This window comes from Lichenostomus cassidix, chromosome 1, assembly GCF_008360975.1.
Source record: "Lichenostomus cassidix isolate B80296 chromosome 1, HeHo_3.0, whole genome shotgun sequence".
NCBI lineage: Eukaryota > Metazoa > Chordata > Aves > Passeriformes > Meliphagidae > Lichenostomus > Lichenostomus cassidix.
This window is the reverse complement of record NC_139479.1, coordinates 60,348,238-60,364,784: the sequence shown is the minus strand read 5'-3', so window position 1 is coordinate 60,364,784 and position 16,547 is coordinate 60,348,238. Positions and strand designations below refer to the sequence as shown.

The 16,547-nt window shown below is 42.0% G+C and overlaps 1 protein-coding gene across 9 annotated transcripts in view; it reads left to right on the top strand.

Annotated features, from left to right (window-relative positions):
- The first annotated feature begins 525 nt into the window (after nt 1-525).
- The window catches only part of TSC22D1 (TSC22 domain family member 1), a 94,229-nt gene continuing 78,207 nt past the window's right edge, over nt 526-16,547 (top strand). For 4 of the 9 annotated variants that reach the window (XR_014851870.1, XR_014851871.1, XR_014851865.1 and 1 more), the window contains exons 1-2: nt 527-1,046; nt 1,698-4,561. Coding sequence is in view for 2 of the 9 variants with exons in the window: in XM_085059471.1 (XP_084915597.1) it covers nt 1,689-4,561 (2,873 nt within the window). In the remaining 7 variants the exon portion in view is untranslated. Of the gene's footprint in view, nt 1,047-1,688; nt 4,562-16,547 lie in introns of those variants that run through there. The other 5 variants (XR_014851862.1, XR_014851861.1, XR_014851875.1 and 2 more) reach the window with 4 other exon arrangements.

Below are 16,547 nucleotides of genomic sequence, written 5' to 3'. Positions count from 1 at the left end.
CAGGGCGTGAGGGGAGCCGATCGCGGCGACCCCCGCCGATGCTGGGATGGAGCGGGACACCGAGGCGAGCCGCCCGCCACAGGCACAAAGGGAAAGGCGGCCCCGAGCTAGGGGGATGCACGCACACTCCGCCTTCCTTCCCGTGCGCCGGGGAAGGAGCGGGCAGGAATATTCTGGACTGAGGGAGGGGAGGAAGGAGAGGTGATGAATAACTTGAATAAATCTGCAGCGGAGCCGAGGAAAGGAGGGGGGGAGGCGGTGGCGGGTCATGTGAGGCACAGTCATGCTGCGGGCAGAGAGGGGGGCACCTGGCGAGTACACGACGCGGCCGGGGGTCTGCCGCCCGCCATGGCCGTGGCCACAGCCTTGCCCCCTCCCCAGCCGAAACACCCCCACCCGCCCCGGGCTCGGCGCCGCTCGGCCATTTCCGCCACGCGAGCCGAGCCCTATTTCCGCCGGCCCCGGCCAGACGGGCTTTATGTCTGCCGGCAGGGCGCGCGTGCGCGGCGGCCGCCGCCATCTTACGTTGTCTCTCGCCCGCCCTCCCCTTTGGCGAGCTCTCCCCTCCTCCCCCCCGCGGCGCCTCCTCCAGCGCTCCGTGAGGAGACGGGGCCGGCACGGGGAGGGAGAGACCCGCGGCGGCGGGGAAGCCGGGAGTAGACCCCGAGGGAAGAAAGGACGGGGCGGACGCACACGCGGGAGGAGGAGGACGGATTCCAGGCGCGGTTCTGCGGAGGACGAGCGGGTGCCGCCTGTTATAAAGGGGGAGGAGGGGGTGGAGGGGGAAGGAAGAGCGTGCGGAGCGGAGCCTCCTCCAGAGACAGCCAGACACAGAGGGAGGAGAGAGAGGCTGCCTGGCTGGCTCCCCCTTCCTCCCTCCCTCTCTCCTTTTCATGGACTCTCGTGTCGGGTTGCTGCTGCTGCTTTTCGTCCGTCCTTATTCCGTCTTTCTAATACCCAAAATGATTCAGCTCCATGGCTGCCACTGACGGGGATGTCCCTGCCCGGCTCAGCCTGCCGCTGCCGCCCTGCTGTGCGCCAGTCCTGTACGTATCCGCGCCTTCCTCCTCCTACTACTACTAAGAGCGGTGATGGCGAGGGGCGCCGGCCGCCTCGCCGGGCTGCCCTGCGGGCCCGCCGGCTGCCCTCGCCCCGCCGAGGCGGGGAGGGAGGGAGGGAGGGAGGGCGGTGCTGCCGGCTGCCGGCGAGCCGCGGCGCCCGGCGGAGCCTCCGCGGGGAGGAGGAAGGGGCTCGCCCCCGGGGCGGCCGGCTGGCTGCCCTCCCGGGAGAGGCGCAGTCGGGGGGCTGGGGAAAGGGGGGGGGCGGCCGAGCAGGGAGGTGGTGGTGGAAATCAAAGGGAGGCGGCGGGGGGGGGGGAGGGTGGTAGGGAGAAAGAAAGTGAATGGCGGCGGATTGAAAGTGTCACATTCAGAGGCGGCGGAGGACCGATGCTCGCCCCCTCCCTGTCTCGGAGGGAAGGAGGAGGGGAGGGGAGGGGGGTGGTGGTGAGCGGCGGTGCCGAGCCGCCTCAGCCCGTGCGCTGCGGGAGTCGGGGGGGTTGTGCGTGGTGGTGTCTCTGCCCTGCCCTGAGCGCACAGCTAACTGTGTATGTGTGTGTGTGTGTGTATGTGTGTGTGTCTGTCTCTTTCCATACCGGGGGATTGCACTCTTAAAATACACCCGATACAATGCACCAGCCTGACTCAGCCGCAGACATTAGTGCTAGGAAGATGGCGCACCCGGCGATGTTTCCTAGAAGGGGCAGCAGCAGTAGCAGCGGCAGCAGCTGCGTTACTGCTCCCACTGCACCAGGTACCGGCGTTGGGAGCGCTGCCCTCTCCGCCGAGGATTATCAGCCGCCTTTGCTGGTCCAGCCGCCGCCTCCATCTCCTGCAGCAGCTTCAACAGCGGGTCCACAGCCGACACCCCCTCATCCACAAAGCCTGAACCTCCTCTCGCAGTCTCAGCTCCAGCCACAGCCCCTTACACAGACTGGAGCGCAAATGAAAAAGAAAAGTGGTTTTCAAATAACCAGTGTGACCCCTGCTCAAATATCAGCTAGTATGAGCTCTAATAACAGCATAGCTGAGGATACAGAAAGCTACGATGACCTGGATGAGTCTCACACCGAAGACCTGTCGTCTTCAGAAATCTTGGATGTGTCTTTATCCAGAGCCACTGACTTGGGAGAACCTGAGAGGAGCTCTTCTGAAGAGACTCTAAATAACTTCCAAGAGGCAGAGACTCCTGGGGCCGTTTCTCCAAACCAGCCTCATCTGCCTCAGCAGCATACTCCTCTGCCTCATCACCCACAGCAGAGTGTTGTGATCAATGGAAGTGTTCATCCCCATCATGTGCATCATCACCACCATCTTCACCACCACCATCATGGACACCATCATCCATCGCATCCTGGTGTGGGTAGTGCCCCAGCTTCTGGAGGACCACCGCCCAGTCCATCATTTAGAAAACTCTCAACAACTGGAAGCTCTGACAATGTTATATCAACTGCACCAGTTTCTGCTGCATCATCCACTGGTTCCCCAGCATCTGCCATGTCTAATATCCGCACTACAAGTACTCCTGGCAATTTAGGTATAAGTCCTGCTACTGGAACTAGTACCTTAAATAATATTGGTGGTGGTAGTTCTAGTGTGGCAAGCAATGTGCTTGGTACTATAAATTTAAGCAACATCACGAGTACTGGTAATGTAAATGCTTTGTCTGGAACTAGCAGCAATGCTAATGTGAATATCTTGAGTGGTGTTGGCAATGGTACGAGTGCTTCCTCTAGTGTCATTAACAATGTTACTAATCCAACTGCAGGAATGGCAGTGGGATCAAGCCAGCAGCAGCCTGCATCTGGCACGTCAAGGTTTAGGGTTGTAAAACTAGATTCTAGTTCTGAACCTTTCAAAAAAGGTAGATGGACATGCACTGAATTCTATGATAAAGAAAACACTGTTGCAGTTTCGGAGGGAGTAGCAGTAAACAAAGCAGTAGAGACGATAAAACAAAACCCGCTTGAAGTGACTTCTGAAAGGGAGAGCACCAGTGGGAGTTCTGTTAGCAGCAATGTAAGCACACTGAGTCACTATACAGAAAGTGTGGGAAGTGGAGAAATGGGAGCACCTACTGTGGTACAGCAGCAAGCATTTCAAGGTGTGGGTCCGCAGCAGATGGATTTTAGCGGTGCTGCTCCTCCAGCAATTCCAGCATCTAGTATACCACAGAGTGTTTCTCAATCACAGCTTGCACAAGTCCAGCTGCATTCTCAAGAAGTAAACTATCCACAGCAGAAGCCAGGGGTCCAGCCTCCTGCACAGGCCAGTCTAACCACTGTTACTGGGGTTCAGCCAGCCCCAGTTAATATACTAGGTGTATCCCCATCTCTGGGCCACCAGCAACCTGCCCTTCAGAGTATGGCTCAACAGCAGCTGCCGTATTCGCAGTCCGCGCAGCCTGTGCAGACTCTGCCAGTGGTGCAGCAGCAGCAGTTGCAGTATGGACAACAGCAGCAGCAGCAACAGCAGCCAGTTCCTACGCAGATGGCCACGGGTCACATTAAGCCAGTGAACCAAAACTCTGTCACAGGGGCTCTGCCAGACTATGTTCAACATCAGCAGATCCTTCAGACTCCAGCCCCTGCCATGCAGCCAAGTTCTACAGGAGTAGGAGCTGGGCAACCGGTTCCTGTTGCCCAGGCACAGGGCATGCAGCCTTCAGTCCAAGCACATCCAGCCGCTGCCCCAGCTCAGCCTGTTGCACATGCTCCAGCAGCAATACCAGGTGTAGCTGCCAGTGGTCAAATGCTAAATGTTGGGCAGCAAGGAAGCGTAGCTGCTGTGGTGCAACCACCATCTGCTGCAAACCAAATTCCACCTCCAGTTATGCCATCAACGGCTGCTGCTCCATCTTCCCAAGTTGTGCAGCCTGTGCAGACAGGAATAATGCAGCAAGGATTACAGGCTAGCGCTACAGGCCTTCCTCAACAAATGGTCATTGCTCAGCAAAACACCTTGTTACCTGTACAGCCACAGGCACAAGGAGTGGAATCTGTAGTCCAAGGGATGACTGGTCAGCAGCTGCCTGCGGTAAGCCCTATACCCTCTGCTAGTACTGTTCCTGCACCAAGTCAAGCTGGTTCAGCTGTGCCTGCTGGCATACCTTCTGCTTCTGTAGGTTTGGGACAGCCACAGAATATAGCACAGGCTTCGGCTGTGCAAAATGGCAATTTGGCTCAAAGTGTTAATCAGCCTCCCTTGATATCAACAAGTATAGGTATGCCAGTGGCACAGAGTTTGCCACAGCAGATGCCACTAAGCTCTACCCAGTTCCCCACACAATCTCTAGCTCAGTCCATTGTAAGCCAAATCGAAGACGGCAGACGCCCTACAGAACCTTCCTTGGTTGGTTTACCTCAAGCTGCCAGCGTCGAGAGTGGTGGTGGAGCATCGGCTGCTTCAGATGGTGGTAGCAGCAGCATGCCATCCTCTGCATCCCTCTTTCCATTGAAGGTGCTGCCGTTGACAACGCCTCTTGTAGATGGTGAGGATGAGAGGTAAGACTGCCTGTAACTTTATTAAAAGATGGACTGTCTGATAGTTTGATTTGCACTAACTTGCAGGTCCTGTTACAGCCATTCTGGGAAATGGAGCAGTGTGATGTTTCTGTCTAATTAAAATACTATTTCTCAGGTCTCAGCACATGCAGATATTGTATTAAAGAACTTGTTTTTCTCTTGAGGGGGTGGGTTGTATTGATTATGCTTTGAAACTACTGTGTGGATAAATTGTGTTTAATAGTGTATTCAGTGTGTATATTCCCATTGTGTAGAGGAAGACAGAAGAATACTGTGGAGTGTGGGTATGCTAGTGGTGATTGCCGATTAGATTATTTATTATACTGAAATAATTAATATTTATTCTTAAGTAGATTTTTTTCACATGCCTAAACTTCATCCTACCTCAGCTTCTCTTTTTTAAGTATTGGCTTTACTAAGGTTGAACCAGTTGCGATTCTGTGGTGTATTTAAAACCTCTTTGACAGCCAAGAGATGCTTTAGGCAAATGAGTATGGTGGGATAAGGGATGTTCAGCAACATTGTTGTGGCTCTTTGAATTGAACCTGGGGTACTTTTGGTCTTGATGGTTTTGCTTCAAAGCGTTAATGCGTGGTGAGAGCCACTCAGGCCTGTGGAAGGGTGGTGAGCCTTTGAATCTGGTGCACCAATTCTGCGCAGTTGGAGTAAGAAAACTGCATTTTTTTTTCTCATTTTCACCTGTTCAAACTACATGTGTTCTGTTACCTTCACTGTTTTAAGTAAATGACCACTGCCTGGTCTTAATAGTTCGTGTGTGTGAATGTTCTCATTTCTTTGACAGTGTGAGCAGAGAAGTTGTATCAGTTGTGAAAGGCTGTTGTGTGTGCAGGCTGAAGTGATTGAAGCATCAATTTTAAAGTGTGATGGTTTGATATTAATTATGTGTGGATAGTCCTCAATGTATTGAGGACCTCTTGTGATATGGGTTTGCAGCTGGCTAGGAAGACTGGTGCTTCTTCCAAAGAACTTCTTGTCTAAGAAGCTACATTAATAGGAGAAGTAACTTCTAAGATAAATAACCTGCTGTGGCAATGTGGGGCAGGACAGAAAAAACACCAGGAAAACTGAGACTAAGGTGAAGAGATAAAATAAGGCACTAAACACAAGGTGGGAAAAATGCCATAGCAATTGGAGGTGAAGCCCTTTTTAAATACCTTCTTGGTGCCATAACTTAAATCAAGAGAAATACCAGTGGCCAGGCTTTATTAAAAAAAAAAAATAAAATGGGTTGCTGGGAGAGGCTGGATTCTTTCCTTAGTATTGAAAATCCTAACTCTATCAGCAGTCTCTGATTATGTTGATCATAAGGTGTTGACTGCCTTAGTGGCTTTCATCATGTCTAAGATGCCAGAGAACTGTAATGAGTAGCAGCTTGTCTCCCAGGACTGCTAGAAGACAAGTTCTAACACTGTTGCATTCTGATTATGTTTTTTCAGTCAATAAGTACATGAAGGTGGTAGAAGACAGATTGAGGGGTTAAAGCCAGCAGTGTCACCATTATGCTACTAGCAGTTTTTCAGAAATTGTTTTTGTTTTCTTTCATTTGAATTTTGTAAACTAAGACACTAATCCTTCTTTTCATGGGCCCCATTTGTACTTGGTGGTGTGAATTGTTTTTGGTTTTGTATAGTTGTTTTTTTCTTAGTTTTGTTTTCTTTTATCAACCAAGAAATGCCCCTAAGCTTTCAGGGGATCCTATCTGAGTAAGAGAATCATAAGCTTATTGATACTCAGTGTTTTGGAAAATGTCATCTAGAACGTGTCTGTACCCTGATTTTAAGAGCGTATGTTAGCCATTTGTCAGGATCAGTAGTTTTTCCAGAATGTTTAAATCCCTCAGGGTAACAATAGCCAGAAATACCTTCTTCCTCTCTTGTTTGGCTAGCCAAAGATCATATCCTTTCTTCTCCCATGCACGTTGTGTCTTTGTTCAATCTGTCATCTCCAGGTAGACTACACTTTTGTTTAGCTGCAGTTGGAAAATCATTTAGATTCTTCACACAAAGCAGGATATGACTCTATTAAATGGAGACCAAAAATAATTGTGGGATTTTTTTGTGTGGCAGTAGTGGCCAGGTCACTTTTGTGTACAATCAGACAATTTATAGCAGCATGTCTCCATGTAGATTTGTATGTGACATTAAAAACCTAGTGAGATTGCTTTTGTTTCTGCTTCCAGGGGATCTCAGGGCAAGGTGCTTATATTGTCATCTTGACTGGAATTTTGGGCTGGAGCTTAGAGTTTGTTACTCACTAAAGGCAGTGCAAAGATATGTTGTTATTCTGCTTGGCTCCCCACTTCCCTGGCCATGGAATCTCTCTAGTTAAAATTTTTTGCTGGTTTGTCAGATTACTCCCTCTTCTACAGGAGGTGTAAAGGGTAGTGTATTGTAAAAGGATGTACACATTTAAGAAGCCAGGTGTATTGTAAATATGTGTGTTTGAAATCCTCATTTCTCGCTGTCTGATCTGCACACGTGTGTATCACTGAAGATACCTATCAATACATCCCAAGTGATTCTAAACCTGGCAAAGGAAAAGGTAGGAGAAAAGAAGTGAGTGATGACATAATTGGGCCGGTGAAGAAGCTGTAAAATTCCATTTAGTGTGCCTTTGAAAAAACATCTGACCCATGTAATACCTTGTATAGATTAACTCCCAGCTTTCCTTAAACCTGTATATAATTGTGTTTAAGGCTGTGCCAGTATCTTTAAGTCTTTAGTCTGTTCAGTTTTTAGAACACCATTTGCAGCTCTTTCTATGCCTGTTATCAGGGCATGGCCTTTTAAATATAGACTGTGGAGTGTATCTGCTTTGAGAACTGTAACCTTTATTTCCCCAGCATGAATGACTTATTTCAAGTCATAGTGAAGATTAGATATTAAAAATGAGCTGCTTGGCAGAATGCCGTATGGAAAATTAATTTGCAAACTTTAACAAATAAAGAGAGGATAGAAACAATACTCTCCGTACTTTCTGTATTAAAAAAAAACCAACCAAAATCAAACTGCCTAACAAAAAACCCAGCCCCGCGACAAAATCACCAAACACCCATAGTTCTTCTGACTAGTCTTTTTTTAAGCCTACTGGATATGCCAGACATGTTTGTATGTGGGTAGATTCATCATTTCTTAGTTTTTTTGGTTGATACATATTTTTTTTTCTTGTTTTCCTTATCTTGAAGCATGGTAATGGACTCATTTTAGTGCATAATTCTGATGTAGTTTCTTGGCTTTGGAGTGGTTACCTTGATTTATTCACTATAATTATTAAATATTTATAATTTTAGACATAGTCATTGAGTTTAGTTTTTCATCTTTAGAACTGTAGAAGAGGATTGCATTAATTTCATGCGTTTGGTATTTAAGCATGGAAGAATGCATGCTTATACCACAGTGGATCTTTTTGTGTATTTATGCTTCGTGTTGCAAAATCAGTTTTACATCATTGTAGACAATGTTTTGCTGTACATACTTGCAGTAAGATTTTGGATTGATTTACATTATTTTTAAGTTACCTGTAAAGGGAAAACTTTAAAAGTCAGTGTATTTTACAGCATCTATAAAGGCTGCTATAAGTGAATTTAAAAGTAACTTAAACATTGCTTGCCATTACTCAAAAGGGGATTTTGTGAATGAAGGATAAGAGAACTAATAACTGCCTCCCTGTCCTTGGCAACATATCCTGTAGAATTGTTTGCATTCTTTAGGCTGGTGCAAGTTGTGTTCACCTGTTTGTGCATTTCATCCAGCAGTGAAGCAAAAGACAAAGGAGGAAAAGATGATGGTAAACACAAAACAGGCATGAAAACTTAAAGTATTTTTTTTTATGTGACAATCTTAAAATTTTTTTAAGAGAAATTTTTATTAAAAGATGCTTTTAGAAACGTTTTCTGTGTAGCACATGTGTTTTGGCTTATTGCTAAGTTTGTAGAGAGGCTGGAAGGTTAAAACTGAGCATGAGAATCAAAAGACTTGTGAGCAGTCTTTGAGAAATCTTTAACAGTAACAACTGGTACTAGATTGTAAAGTGAAGTACAGTCAGGAAACTGGATTGTGTTCATCGTGTATGCAGCTGTGTAGTAGAAAGGTTGACCAGGTACAAATGAGATTTTTACAGATGTAATTCAATACTTTTTGAAGATTTTAGTTAGCAGTAGTGAATAAACTAAGTAAAGAACTGGAAGCTTCAATTATATTTTTGGTGCAGTAACTATTTCGCGTACTAATTTTGATTTTGTAAGGGGGTTTAGCATTTATATGGGCTTTATTGTTTGCTAGAAATTTTGTTGCTCTGTATTTGGTATGAAAGGGAAAAGTTACGTGACAAAAAAGAATTTCTGGTGGATTGGCATAGATTTATAGTGATATTATTTTTAGTTGTATCCTAGGGGCACTGTTACTATTTTCTGTCTTGCAGATTTTAAACTTGATGCATAGTCTTGCCACCATTTTGAAAATCATGTGATTTGAGTTCTAGGAGATGAATTGTTAAAAAGTCTGTTCATATCTTCAATTGAGCTTTTTGTGGAACTTGAAAAATTGTTACCCTCAGTAATGGCAAGCCAAGCGAGCAAACAGAGAGAGCTTTGGTGAAGAAAATGTGCTTGCTATTGTGTTGTGCTGGCGAGTCCAGTTTCTCACTTCATGGGATGGAATAAAATACCTGTTGTTGGTGCAATGGACTTTGCTAGTTCTGCTCTAAGTAAAGAGCAATGAGGAATTTAGGGTCTGCACCTTGTATGTCTGCTGACCAGCTGTAGGTGGCAATACCTCTTTTGATGGACTTTTTCCTGATGCCATGATATGCTTTGAACTAAGTGTTGCTACAGTGCTCGGCATTGCATTGTCTTTCAAGACAGGAAGAACCAACAGATACCAGAGGCTTGTAAAAGCGGTAATTTAGCCCTTAAGGTAAGGTAGATGCTGAGAAATTAATCTCTTCAACTGACTGATTTCCAGAAAACATTCCTTAGCACTGCAGTTTTGGTTGCTCTTTGGAGCAGTGCTTAAGTGTGAAACCATCTATCTATGCGCATATAAAAGCAAGCAAACAAGGTTTTAAAATATTTAATGTTGAAAAACAACCTTTGTTACTGTCTCAGGATTTGCATTCTTTTCAGGCTAATCTGGAAATTCACTTGTCAATGTATTTAACTCTAATTAGTAATGAAGTGTTTCAGCCTTTGCAAGTTATTGTGATAGTGGGCAACGGACTAATGACAGTATCGTATCAGTCAGTGGTAAGCTAGGAAAGTTAGCAGAGTGGGAGGGGAAAATAAACCCAAACACTGCCACCTCCTCCAAAAAGCCCTAAACAAACAAACATCAACCCAACCCAACAACCCCCAGTATGTTAATGTATCTTGCTTAGGCATAAGTAAAAAGGCGTATGGTTAGCACACCTATGCTACAAAAATTCCCTGTATGACCTGTTCATCTTACAGATGGTAATAAAGTAAATAAGCCTTTTCAGACCTGTCTCTAACAGCTTAGAAAGTACATCAGGTTGTAAACAGTAGTATTGCTAGTATGGTCATTTAAACAAAAAAACTACACAAGCCTGAAAATCAGTGTAATTATAGCAAGTGTATTCTTGGTATGACCTTTCTGGGAATAATTTGTTATCTGGGTTTGCAGTGTGATGTAGGTGAAACATGAAAATGACTAGAAAAGAATAGCATGTCTTTGTTCTCATTGATTTAATGCACTGGTTCTTTTTAATTATTTTGATTAATTTATGGGACTAAAATATGTGCGTAACATGTATTATACTCTAACAAATGACTGAAAACTTCTTATGGTGGGCCTATACCTTTCATTTACTGCACTTAGGCTGCCAAAAGCAGTGCCATTAAGCAAAAGCATGCTTTAACAGCATGCTAAGAGGGACTAAGGGTAAGATTATTCAGGAAATTATTTCATGGTAATGATCACTGTAAATAAACTAGTTTATTCTCAGCATGGTTGTACAGGAAACCATAGCCTAAAGCTAAGATGGGAAGAGTTTGTGAGTGACTGGAGATACCACTTCATTTATTTTAGTCTGTTCTAAAGCATTCAGAATTAGGAGTTGCATGATGGAAGTGCAGTATAATTATGGTATCAAATTGGAGCACCTGATCATCCTTCTTTCTGGCTTTGATGTCTGGGAACACTTTAACTCTTTGTCTGCCTTTGGAATTTGCTAACAAAGATAGTATTTATGCTACAGTCAGTGGTTTAGAAATTCTTATCAACTCATTTTGTGCAAGCATCCAAACACTTACTATGCATTGTCAGTGTTGGAAGCAGGATTTGGTTTGTGGTTGCAGTTATATGCAAAAATCTCCATCTTCCACTGAAGCTGAATTGACTTTCCCAAGAGAGAGATTGAGAGGTTATGTTTGGCAGGCAGGGATTGTAATGGTGCCATTCATGCAAATGGTGGAGTCTGTGATAGTTTAGGTGTTCTATCATTGTTGGTTATCTTATGGACTAAGTGACTTGCTAGTACCTACTAAATAAGGACTTCTGGTTTTGGTGCTGTGCAGAGGTGAAGAATAATACTCATCATGTTCAAACACATCATTATGATTTAATAATGGGAACTTGTTCAATTTTATGAAATTTTTTATACTTGCCAAGTAAGATCTTTAATGTGTTTTGGTAACATAGAAAAGTCACAGTAAACCTTTTCACCATTTTCTTTGAGCGAGCAATTACTTTGTGATTATGCTTCCTTTAAATTATTTTGGCAGTATTGTGTACCAGAAATAACTCCTGAGGTTTTTTTCTACTCTGCTGCTCTCTCTGTTGTGTGGGTTTTGTTTATGCTTCATGTTTAATGGTTTATTACGCTGTTTTGAGGTGCTGGGGAGGCTTCCTGTATTGATGACCTTTGACAGTCAGCATGTAAATTTAAGAATTGTGGGCATTCAGGCTTCAAGTTCTTGTCCCAGTTCCTGTTTCTTCTTGCAGTGCAGGGTTAGTGGTGGTCCAGAAGAGCAAAAGTAACTTTTCTTTGTTCAATAGAGAATGGCTACCAAAACAAGCTACTCTTTATAATTAGCGTTCCTTGCTGGGGGTCATAGGTATTGTACAGTCTGAAATGTCAAAATAGAATTTTGAAAGTATGTTAGAAGAACAGAGTAGGAAGTAAAATAGTGGGAGGTTTTGGTTTTGATTATGGCTTAGAAATTGAACACAGTTTTGGAGCTTACTGTAGTCCTTGAAGACCAACAAATGCAGGTACCACATTGCTTTTTTTTCTCAAGGAAATTCTCAGAAAATGGTTTTGTATTTGTTTAATTAAACTTACGGCGTATCTTAATCACGTGTTTACATACTTTTGAATAATCCATTCTTTTGAGTGTAGTGGAGAAGTACCGTTTTATAAATTGCTAAAACAGGCAGCAGAGGATCTTTCCTAAGTTGAGACTAATAGATGAACTAGATGAATGGGACCACAGTCTGTTAAAAAATGTAGGCAGTATTTCTAGTAAGGTATAAATTTGATAGCAACTGGGAGTTGGTTGTAGAGTGTTTTATAACCTTCTGCTTAAGTGTGTTAAATGACTTGGCCAGGCATATTATTTGAGCTTTTGTGTGACTTAAGTATTTTTCCAGCCTTCTTGTTTGTCTTTTCTTTTCTTTTTTTTTTTTTTTGGGAGGGGGTGGGGTGGGTTGTTTTTGTTTGATTTGTTTTTGTTTGGTTTGTTGTTTGTGTGTATTTGGTTTTTTTAATTAGCATGGATAGCAGGAGGTTTTCAGGGCTCTGATTTCTTCTTGTGTTACAGGTTTTCAACATCTCCAGCAGCTGTTTAAGAAACAGTGTCAAAGTACTGTGCTAAGTATTAGGGACAGTACTGAAAGCTGCTGAATATGTGGATACACATTCAGCAGTAGTCTTAGCATCTCAATGCATTTAATAATAGGGTTCTTTTTTACTACTGTAGTGCAGTGTAGCTTTTAATGATGAGTTACACAGGTAACAATTTCGGCATGCAGTGCTATTAATGTATGGTTGTTTCTTTATCCTGTGTTACACTTAGTTCATTCGCCCCTGTAGGATCTCAAGGTGCAGATCAAATAAAAGTTACACCATCTTTTTGCAGATGTTGTTAGTCTTTTCTTGTAGTCCATTTTTTGTGTGGGTCCTAGTTATTGATAACTGAGTTTTGGTGGATACATATCTAGTCAGTAGTCCTTTTAATTGTGTAAGGTGTTAAGTTTCAGAGTTTAGTATCCATTAAGAGTTTGTGCTTGGTTTTTAAAGCGTATTTTCTTTTCAATCCTTGTAAACAAATGTAAGTTATAGAAGTAGCTCTTGATGTTTCTCCAGTAACTTTGAACACTGTGCAATGTAGGGGAATGAAATCACTGTCAAGATGAGAGAAAAATGCCTCTTAAGTTTCTCCTCTGACCTTCATTTCACCCAATTCCATCACAGTCATGTATAAATGAGAGATAATGACTGGCAGTCAACTTATATATTAGAAACTGTAGAAATGATAGTCAGAAAGTATCCATACTAAATTTGTTTCAATATATTTAGTGCTTTTATAGCTATTAAGGAAGATTGTGATTAAAAATTAACCCAGTAACTCATGTATGATTGCTTTGATGTCTGTTGTGACTGCAATTTTGAAATACTTTTCTTTTTAAAGAAGAGCAAGCAAAAACTTCTCAGGCAGAATCTGAATAATGAGTGACTTGTTTGGCATATATTGCCACTGAGCTGGGATAAGCAAAGGGAAAAAAAAGGCGTCTGTAGATTTCCTGGAAGATTATTTTAAGCTTCGTAATTTTACTGGATGTATGTGTGTTGAAATATCATAATGTGTTTTTGTACCATATGAAAGATTCCATATTTTTCTGAGGAAGTCTGTCTGTGGACTATAAACAGCATTTTAATTTGTACTTCCAGATTGAGTCTGACAGAAGTGGAATGCTTTTCTTTCCCTTTAGGATTTCATGAGGGTTCATGCTGTAATGCCTGCCATATAGAAAGGCATGTAAGGGGAAGGAGAACAACTTGGGATGTTTTATGATTAATGTGTGTGTGTCAACCTGTGCACATTATTAATTGTCATCCTCCCTTGATGTCACTTTCGGTAGAGGATTCTCAGACTATAAGCATCTCTGAAATCTGGCAAGGATGGATTTTGTAGTAATAATTAGTTTATATTCAGCATTATGGTTTGGTTACAAGCTGTTCAGTGAAGGATCTTGTCCTGGCCTTAACTGGAAATGTCCACTAAACATCGTGACTAGTTTATTTTTAAAATCCTTTAGTCTAAAATTCTTACTACTTCTTATCTATATATATGGATATGAGAAAATACAAAGATGGGTTTTTTTAATACAACAACCTGAAACAAACCTGCTGGTGAAAGAATGAACAATTGCTGCTTTTACAGTTTCATTTCTTGCAGTCTTACAAAATAAGACCAAGTGAAAATAAAATAGAAGGAACCATGAGTTAATGACTATGTGCTTTAAGTACTTGTTAAATAATTTACTGTAGTACTCAAATGAATTCAAGGTATAAATGTACCTCTTTAATCTGTTGAATGAGGTTATTATGTTAAGAATGGATCAGCATATTGCACTGCCAAGTGTTTCTTTAGTAGGCCTAATATCCCAAATTGGGTGAAATGTCAAATTACTCATAAATGTTCAGGGATTGGTGTAGGATGTGCCTCCATGTTATTTTTTTTCTTTCCAAGTGTATGAGGTTCCTTCCAGCTCTGTAATTGCTTGTGAAAAAGAGGAGTTTCTGAGCTTGTATTTGATTGGAGAGAGAGGAGGGAGGGTAGAAGGTGTGAAATGTTCATGATGCTGGCTTTGGTTTCCTTCTTTCTTTCTGGTAGGGAAAGGGATTTTAATTTCTGAAATACTCTCAGGCATGCAATGTGTCAGGTATATGCAGTTGGCAATACAGCCTCTTCTTATTTATAGGATAGTAGCTAAAAGGCCTAGTTGTGAATTGGTGCTCTGCTGGCTGCTTTATAACAGAGTAGAAAAGATAATCTTGAAGGACTTGGTATCTGATGTCCATCTAACTTCTGAACTGATTTGGAGACTGTGATGCTTTAAAGCAGGAAAAATCCTAAATGTTTTTAGTGCTTTATGGAAAAACAGAGCAGTAAAGCAGGATCGTAATCTGTGTTCTTGCAGAGGTGTAGCCTGCTAATAATGAAGTGTATCATCTCTGGAATATGACTGCAGTGAAAATGGTTTGAGATGCCATTTCATCATGAAGGTGCAGGGCAGCCTCTTCAGGAGGTCTCTCTGACTGCACTTGGGGTGCATTGATCTGTAGAGCTGCTCAGTGTTGGAGGTGGTGAAGAAACTGAGCAGTCTTGTTATTTCACTGGAATTTAACATGTAAGTGGAGGATCATGACTTGCATCAAGATACCTTCAGCTTCTAGAGTACTGTGATCTGTGGAAGGGGAAAAAGAAATACTAACCTATTATAGCAGACAGCTGTGGTTATCTTCACTTTTTGCATTTGTCTGACCATCAAAATCCAATCTGGGATCTTTAGCATGTATGTTTACTGTTCAAATTATTTAAATACTTAAAACAGTTTTTTTTATTCCTGTGTAGTTATTGGATCAAAATGTTTTCTCCATTTTGTAAAGGACATTGAAATTGTATGAAGTGTTCAACATATTTTCAAATAGAGGATTGTCTGGATATTTATTGATATTTAACTGTTTAAGCAAGCCACGTAATCCTCCATTTTAATACCTTTTATTTGGGGAGACATTTAAGGAAACTTTACTTGGTTTTTTTAAATTTTATTTTTAAAAAAGTTTCCTTCTATTCCAACAGCTGAACGTGATAGACTAAACCATTCTTAATGTTTCAGGAACATGTAAATTCTATAAATATCTAAAATGTTCTATTTGTTTTTATATTGCAAGAACAACAAAAAAACACCCTAGCCTTAGGATAAATTTTTGTTAAATGGTGAAGTTTACATAATACATTAGACAGAGAATAAGTCAGATCAGTATAAGATCCATGCAGTTACACGCTAAATCCCAGACATCCATCCTTCTAGTTTGGCTTTAAAAATTCTGTGATTTAGTGAATTTACAGGTAGTCTTTAAAAATACTTTCTCAAAGTCATTTCCAGGTAGCTCTGGATTAGGTCTGTAGCCTTTGTGAATGCAGACAAATCTTGTCATGCTTTTGTTACTGTGATCACTAGAGTCACACAGATTACGTTCATCAAATGATATTGCCATATAGCTGTGCAGTTTGGCATAGGCAGCTTGGCATTGAGGTCTGTGCTCACAATTGGTCAAGTATAAGTTTTGGTTGTCTGTAGTAAATTGTAATATGTGTATCTAGAGCTTCTGTAAATTATGTGCTAGAAGTTCTTAAACAACGTATTTTCTACTAAAAATTTCAACTTTCTTGGATGCCATTCTTAAAAAATGTGACTGTAATATGAAAAAAAATTCTACATGAAACATATATTCTGTATTTTTTTATAGACTAAATTATATACTCTAACCCAAGGTATAAGTTTATAATGAAATTATTAAAATGGTTTGTTCCAGTGCAGAATTGTTCAAGCATGATGGGTAACGCTTTTAATTTTTTTTTCCCATCTGTTGCATGATTTTCATCAGCAATTTATGTTGTCTACTTCTGATGAAGAGCCAAGATTTAGAAACAAAGCCATTTCAGAAATCATGAGGTTGCTGGAACGATCTGCATTTAGTTTCAGAAATAAGAGTTAAAAGAAGTAACTATCAGTGGTAGTCTCATCTTCCTAAAGTGACCACAAGAGAAATGTACCAAAAATAATTGCTGGGAAAAGTAAGCTTTTTTCTTCATGAAAGAGGATCCAGCCATGCCTGAATACTGTTTAATTATAGTGTCTGTCAGTGAATGTGACTAGTGAATTTCTGTGAGATTGTTCTTAAGTGGTAAGCAAGGGTT